Genomic DNA, 7,029 nt, shown 5'->3' with positions numbered 1-7,029 from the left:
ATCAGGGCAGATGCCCCACCAGACTTCGAGGCCTCCAAGGAAGCCAACTGCCTCCCAGCCTCATCCCGCCTGGTCCCAAGGATGGTCCTGGGGGTGGGGTTTGACTGCTTTCCTTTCCCTGTCCCCAAGGTTCCTCCTCCGGTGCCAGAGGAAGCTGATGGAGGAGGGGGGAGGTCGGCAATGGAGTTGGGCGGGACACCCTGTCACCCAAACTGAAGCGATATTTATAGACATTCATGGCGCTGACTCCAAACTGTCACCGTGGCAGGACGGCCCTGTGATGGGGCACCAGAGTCTTCAGCCCACCCGCCCTCCCTGTCACCAAGCTTCCCAGCGTGGGGACTTGGATATCTGGCGGAGGGAAGTAGGCCTAGAAAGACACGTCTTCCTATGCCAGGGGCCTGGAGCCGTGGGAAGGCCTGCACAGGGCAAATATAAAAACCGCTGAAGGGGGCAGAATTCCAGTAATCTTAGCCTCCCGGCCCCCACCCCTCCCTGGCCAGGCATTAAGTGTCCCTCACCGGAGAGGCGGGGCCCTCCTTGAGCTCCCCTCCTCCTAGTCCCGTGCTCTCTGCTGGGGCCTGAGTTTCCCTTACATGGTCGGGGGCTTGAGCCTCCGGCCCCCCTCCTCCCTTCTACCCTTGCTCCTTCCCCTTTGAGAAGCCTCAAGGGTACCGAGAGGTCAAGATTTAAAGCTGACCAAGCTTGGGGGTGGGTGGAAGGAGAGGGAAGCCAGGCCTCAGGAGGGGGGTGGAGACAGGGCCATTGGCAGGGACTGGGTTCCACCTGTTACTTGCAAGTGCTGGGTGAGAGGAGGGGGAGCAGGGGTCTGCCTGCAGCGTCAGGGACAGGACTGGCTGTTCCTGCTGAGACTCTGATGGAGAGGGGGTGCTGTGGCCACAGTGCCCTGGGGTGACCTCCTGAGGAGTCTGGGAAGGAGAAGCAGAGACTCCACCATCCTGGCTACCTCCTGGACAGTGGGGATCAGGGCCCGACCAGCCCCCAACACGCACATCTTCTTGGCCTTGAACCCATCCTGGACCACTCGTCCCCATCACTCACCAGCCACCTCCACGATGTCTCCGGGGACAATGTCCCGAGCCTTGATCCTTTGCACTGACTTGCGGTCAGCCCGGTAGACCTTCCCCATCTCCGGTTCATATTCCTTCAGAGCCTCAATGGCATTCTCTGCATTCCTTTCCTGGGGCGACAGGGTTGAGGAGGGGAGGGTCAGCAGAGGGAGGAAGGTTGTGGAATGACAGAGGACTGGTCAGGGAGGATGGGGAGGTGTAGGGATGCAGGAGCAGGGGCCAGAGTCCCGGGGGAAGTAGGGGCATCACAGAGAAGGAGGCAGGTTATGCAGTCCTGCCTCCTGGCCCAGGGGAGCAGACAAACCCCACATGATGGTTAAGGAAGCCATCACCCACAGCTGAGAACAGGTAAGGGGGTTTCGGGGAGAGAAGGAAGGAGAACCAAAGAAAACCAGAAAGCAGGGGACAGGAGAAGCAGAGGATGGTATAAGGTAAGAGAAAGAAGGACATCAAACTAGCATTTCCTGAGATCCTCCTTTATGCCAGACACAGGGCTGGGCACTTTCACACTCATCGTCTTGTTAAATTCCACCACAACTCTGAGGGATAGGACTATGAGCCCCATTTTATGGATGAGGAAACAGACTCAGAGAGATGAAGGAACCTGCCCAGGGTTGTACAACCAGCCAGTGACAGTGGGAACACCAGCCTCCTGCCTCTTTCCAACATTCTGGTCCTTTTGCCCAATTCAGAACAAGGCAAGCCCAGGGTAGGTGATGGAGGAGGAGGAGACAGGGAGGGAGGCTGGCCTCATGTCCAGTGTCAGGATGTGAAGGAATGAGGCGGGGTCAAAGCTAACCTGCCAAACCCCCACGATGGCATTGGCAATGAGGATCAAGAGGATGACAAAGGGTTCAACAAAGGCGGTGATGGTCTCTTCGCCTTCCTCGAACCAGGCCAGCACCTGGGGAGCAAGGGAAGGGAGAATAACAGGTTCTAAAGCCCCTCAAGTGAGGAAGGAGAGGAAATGGAGGTGAGAACATGTGCAGGAGCAAACGGGGCAGGGCACCACGGGGGCACTGCAGCCCCACATCCCTTTAAGGGTCTACGTGCTCCACAGCTCGAACTCACATAAGCGTGGCCACTACTGTTATTCAGCGGGTGCAGGCCGGCACAGACATGCGCAGCTAGGGGATTAACTGGGAATGCTTTCAGGTTCCCCTGACCAAGTTACTGGCTTGTGAACGAAGCTCAGGGGACACCCAGGCCAACTACCCCCGCAGCCACATCCATCCCCCGGGAGCCAAAACTCAGTAGGAAAAACCCTGTGGTCCCCGCAGGCGCCCGGCCCACACACGGCCCTCCCCCAACAGCCCAAGGCAGGGGAGCTCCAATTTCATGAGGGAGCAGGAGTCGGGGATAGTGTTACGGGGCCTCCTGTGCACACCCCACCCCAGCTGTTGCCTCTGCCAGGCAACAGCCTCAGGCAAATGTCAAGGAGCAAATCTGAGGAGGGAGAAGTGAGGCCCTGCCAGCTACACTCAGGGGCCCAGGGGCCTCCACTAAAGACACCAGGGGACAGGGAGACTTCTTTGCCTCCAGAGTCTTGTCTTCCAGGACCATTAAGATGTTAAGGAAGAAACTCCAAAACGCAGGCCGGCCTGCTAGGATGGTGGGTGCGGAGGGAAGCTCCAGGGCAGGAGAGGTGGCAGGGCCTTGAGACCCGGCGTGGGGCAGCCCTGAGGCTGTGAGGAGGAAGGGGAGGGTCAGGCCAGGTAGGTGACGAGGGGGATCCTGGGAGTTCTAGCCCTGATGGGGTGAGTAGGGAGGTGAGGCCCAGAGATAGGAGAGGCTCTGGTTCTTTGGAGTCACCCTCGCACCAGCAGCTCTTTCCCGCCTCTACGAGGGGAGTCTCTGCCTCGACCAATCAGTGTCAGGAGGGCGGGGCAGGGGCGCCAGGATGCCGCGGGATTGGTGGAGCAGTGCATGAGTCCCCGGGGCATGCTGGGAGCAGCGATGGCCTGGGAATAGCAGAAGCGTTTGAGCCGCGGAGCCCAGCGCTTCACGGGGGTAACCCGAGCCCTCGGAGCCCTTGAAGCTCCGGGGGCGGCTTAACTTCAGTGTTTTGGCTGAGAACACCCTTAAAGCTTAAAATAAAACCTGCCTGCGGGGTGTGGGGGAGGACAGAGGAGTATACAAATCAGCGTCACCCCACCTCCCTCATTTCTGGTCTGTAGGAAAGGATGCTGAATGCTTGGTCTACAGGAGCCGATGATTTGGAGCTGCCCGCCAGCAGACTCTCCAGATCCCCCCAACCCACACTCCCAGCCTGCCCCCAGATGCCCTCCCACACTTACAAAGGAAATGCAGGCGGCCAGGAGAAGGATCCGCACCAGGAGGTCTTCAAACTGCTCTACCACCAACTCCCACAGGGACTTCCCTGAGGGAAGAGGCAAGGGGAGGGGGCCCCCGGGGTTAAGGTCTAACGGATGAACGGCTGGGACTCCAGGTGCCGGCAGGCCATTTGGTACTGGGAAAAGGGCTGAGAGGAGCTGGCCCGGAGTCCAGAAACAGGCTCCTTAAAGTGGTGGGCAGTTGTTCAAGGACTGGATGCCTCAAGGAGAAAGTGCCTGGAAACTTCTGCCCCCAGCCAGACTCTAACCTTTGGGGAGGAACAATTGTCCCAGGAGTTGGAAGGAAAGGGCAGGGAGAAGGGAGTGGGGCACAGAGGGGAGGAGGTGTCATTTATGAGAGCTCAGGGCTTCCAGTAACTTACCTTCCTCGGCAGGGAGCTCTGCCCAGGGAAAAAGAAGAAAAGGACATATTCATTTGGAGTTCAGTCTAATGCCGCCCACACCCAGGACTTTGTGGCTAAGGTAAGAGAATCAGGCCACCAAAAGGGCAGCTGAGATTCACCAGGGTTATCCCATAAAACTTCCCAAAACTCAGGGTCTCAGGGACCCTGTTTTCTTAGTATCCTCCCCTCCGTTGCAGTCATTGGACCATGTCCTACCTCCTCCCTAAGATACCCTGGAGGGAGAGGCTCCAGTGTGTTTGAGTGTGAGTCTGTGTGTGTGTGTGTGTGTGTGTGTGTGTGTGTGTGTGTATGTGTGCCCATCAAGGGACACTTACCATTGTGGCCGTATTTCTCCAGATGCCGCTTAACTTGGTCCGGGGTAAGGCCTGTAGTTTCGCTCACCCCAAAATAGGCCAAACACTCTTCTGTGGTCTTGGAGTGTGCAGCCTCCATTGTGCTCCCTTCCTGGGGGCCAGGGGGCGGTGTGTTCCTTCTGGGGGGTTCTCACACGTCAGGGGCCTTCTTCAGTGTGTCCACCTGCCTGTTTGTCTGGGTTTCTTCCTTTTTCTCTTCTGCCCCCCCAAGTTATTCTTCCCTCCACGAAGCTCTGACCCCCGTTCCACTTGCAGCAGCCAGCCACCTGCCCCAGCCCCCAGCTGGTCCTTATGAGGGAGTGGGGGGGGGCCAGGCTCCCCCCTCCCCCAGATCAGGGATTGGCTGGCTGAGACTCTAGCAGGAGGGGTCAGAAGAGAGAGATATTTCTGCTGACAGAGGGGGAACAGTGGGGCTGCAGCCTGAGATGTCACTCATAAGGGAAGCTAAGGTGGCCCCAGCCCCAGGGAAGGGGGGGCAGAGAGAGACTTCACTTTCTGTCTTCTGCTACTGAGCCCTCCCCCGACTGCCTCGACTTCTTCAGCTGCACTGAATTTCCTGTTCCAACCTCACCCCTTCCAGTTCTTCCCTTAAACCCACTTCTCCTCTCAGGCCTTCACCGTTCCCTTTCCTCGTGTCCCCTTCCCGTCTCATCTCCCTGAACCTGCCTGTTTCTACTGCCCCAGTCTCCTCCTTTCTCACTTACCTTGTTGAAAGGGCAGCAGAGATACTCCAACCCTCAGGGGATTGAAAAGGGGGAGAACATCCCTTGGGGGCGAGAGGAAGTGGCTCTAGAGGGACAAGGGGAAGTAGGGAGGGGAGAGGGTCAAGGGGACAGGGCAGAAGATGGTAACCCTACCCTAGGGAGGGGATGCCGCAGCCATCAACAAGGGATTTAGTGTCCAGGCCCTGGTGAGCAGAGCCAGGACTGCCTGTCTCTCCCCTAACCACCCCCCTCCCCATCGCTCTAACTCAGCCACTGGGAACAGAGCCTTCAGGGCCTCGCATCCCTGACAGGGAATCCCCTCCACCAAGAAAATGGGATACCCAGGGTAACCCAAGAGCCTACAGAATGTGCTGATGGCAGGGGGAGAGGGATCAATGTTTCAGAATGGGGGCAGGGGTCACCCCAAGTCATGGAATAAGGGTCACCTCATCCCACACTGTGCTCTCTTTAACCCATGGGGTTTACATGGCAGACCCCACATGGCGTGTGGTTGCACTCCGCCCTGGCCCTGAAGTAGCTGTCCTCAAAGGGAGTGAAGATCGGAGCTGTGTGCTCAGGCACACCCTGGGCATACCCTGTCGGCAGAGGGCTGAGGGAAGGGACATTAAGGGAAGGGGCTCGGGGAAGCTGGATAAAGCAGAGGCTCCAGACCAAAGGAATGGACGGCGGGCAGATTGATGGGGACAGGTCTAGGGGAAATAAGGACAGTCATAGCTGGGGGAATAGAGACAGGGCTGCCAGGGTCAGAGGGAAGTCTGAGGAGCAGTGGGGAAAAGGGACAGCAGGGAGCTGGCACGCGGCAGCCAGGTGGGTGGGGGCCCAGGGCTGGGTGCAAAGCCACACGCTGTTGCTGAGCGGCTGGCCTCAGTATCAGCTTCCTCAGAGAAGCAGCTGCTCTGAACACCCCACCCCCACCCCTGCTCTGGGATAGGGGCGTCTCTTGGTTACTACCAGCTGCGGGAGGAACAGACAAGAGGGTAGCATGGGGTGTGGGCAGGGGAGGAAAGAAGGGCAGAGAGGAGAAAGGCTGAATGAGAGAATGGTGAGAGGTCAGTGAGGGGAAGCAGGCTTATGGCCTTGGCCTCAAGTCCTTTCTCCATCTAGGCCTCAGTTTCCTGAAATGAACAGTGAGGGGTATAGGCCGCTGAAAGGGTTCTCAAGGTCGCTTCGCTGTCTGGCACTCAAGTTCCTAAGCAGACGATGGCACAGGAGACAGCGGGGCAAAGGAAAGGGAAGCCCCACTTTTGGGGGGTGGGTAGGCCAGCAGGGGTGGATGGCACTGAAGGATTTAGCCCCCCATACCCATCCTTTCCTCTGCTTGGACCTGGGGGAGGGCAGCCTCTCGGGTGAGTTGAGGACACGACGCTCCTTCCCTCTCCCTTTTCATGGGTCCAACAAACCCCTCCCTGAAGCAGAATCCTGCTGTGGGGTGCGGGTGTGAGGGCTCAGACCATGGTGTGAGGTGTTGGGGGTCACATCCTCCACCTGGCCCAGCACCCACCTTCTTAGGCCAGAGTCAGGCTCAGCATCTGCCAAGCCTTTTGGTGCTGGCTGGCTTCTCCCCGCCACCACCTAGAGGAGTGACAGGGGCACTGTCTTAAAGGAGCAGGAGTGCCCAACACGGAGAAGGGGGAGAAGACTGGACAGATCTCGTCTTCAAGGGACTGGAGAGCATGAGGCCGAGGAAAGGAGGCAGGCTTTACAGGGCACTGCTGCCAACAGGGCCCTGTAAGGTTATTCATTTCTGCCTCCCCCAGCTTCCCAGAGGGGAAACAAGCCAGAGAGGGAAAGCCACCAGCCAAGAGCTGCCAAAGATCACCATCAGGGAGGCTGGGTGTGAACTGGGATGGAGGCGCGTGCTTTCTTGGAGCCCTCACCTAGGGTCTCCAGGCCCAGAGGTGCAAGGTCTTCATCCCCTCCTGAGCACTGAAGCCGAGAATGGGAGAGGCGTAGTTCTGAAGGACACAGAGATAGAGCCTGCTCAATCCCCGACCAGTTCCGAACTTCAGCTGAACCATCCATAGACGGGCTTAGAGGGAAAGTGTCTTAGGCTCCTCCAGCCAAGACATGCAAATCTTGGGGGTTCGGGCGGGGGCGGTGAG

The 7,029-nt window shown here is 58.4% G+C and overlaps 1 protein-coding gene across 1 annotated transcript in view; it reads right to left on the bottom strand.

The window, feature by feature from the left end:
- Window positions 1-6,916, bottom strand: part of ATP2A1 (ATPase sarcoplasmic/endoplasmic reticulum Ca2+ transporting 1) — a 17,431-nt gene extending 10,515 nt beyond the window's left edge. Inside the window, exons 1-8 of the mRNA XM_024744458.1 lie at window positions 6,805-6,916; window positions 6,429-6,499; window positions 4,907-4,991; window positions 4,164-4,321; window positions 3,808-3,825; window positions 3,389-3,471; window positions 1,891-1,995; window positions 1,063-1,201 (exon numbers count right to left, since the gene is read on the bottom strand). Coding sequence (XP_024600226.1) covers window positions 1,063-1,201; window positions 1,891-1,995; window positions 3,389-3,471; window positions 3,808-3,825; window positions 4,164-4,281 — 463 coding nt within the window. The 5' untranslated portion in view covers window positions 4,282-4,321; window positions 4,907-4,991; window positions 6,429-6,499; window positions 6,805-6,916. The remainder of the gene's footprint in view (window positions 1-1,062; window positions 1,202-1,890; window positions 1,996-3,388; window positions 3,472-3,807; window positions 3,826-4,163; window positions 4,322-4,906; window positions 4,992-6,428; window positions 6,500-6,804) is intronic.
- Between the last annotated feature and the right edge of the window lie 113 nt (window positions 6,917-7,029).

The sequence above is a fragment of the Neophocaena asiaeorientalis genome, unplaced genomic scaffold (genome assembly GCF_003031525.2).
Source record: "Neophocaena asiaeorientalis asiaeorientalis breed wild unplaced genomic scaffold, Neophocaena_asiaeorientalis_V1.1 scaffold91, whole genome shotgun sequence".
Classification (NCBI taxonomy): domain Eukaryota; kingdom Metazoa; phylum Chordata; class Mammalia; order Artiodactyla; family Phocoenidae; genus Neophocaena; species Neophocaena asiaeorientalis.
This window is presented reverse-complemented; position numbering and strand designations above follow the sequence as displayed.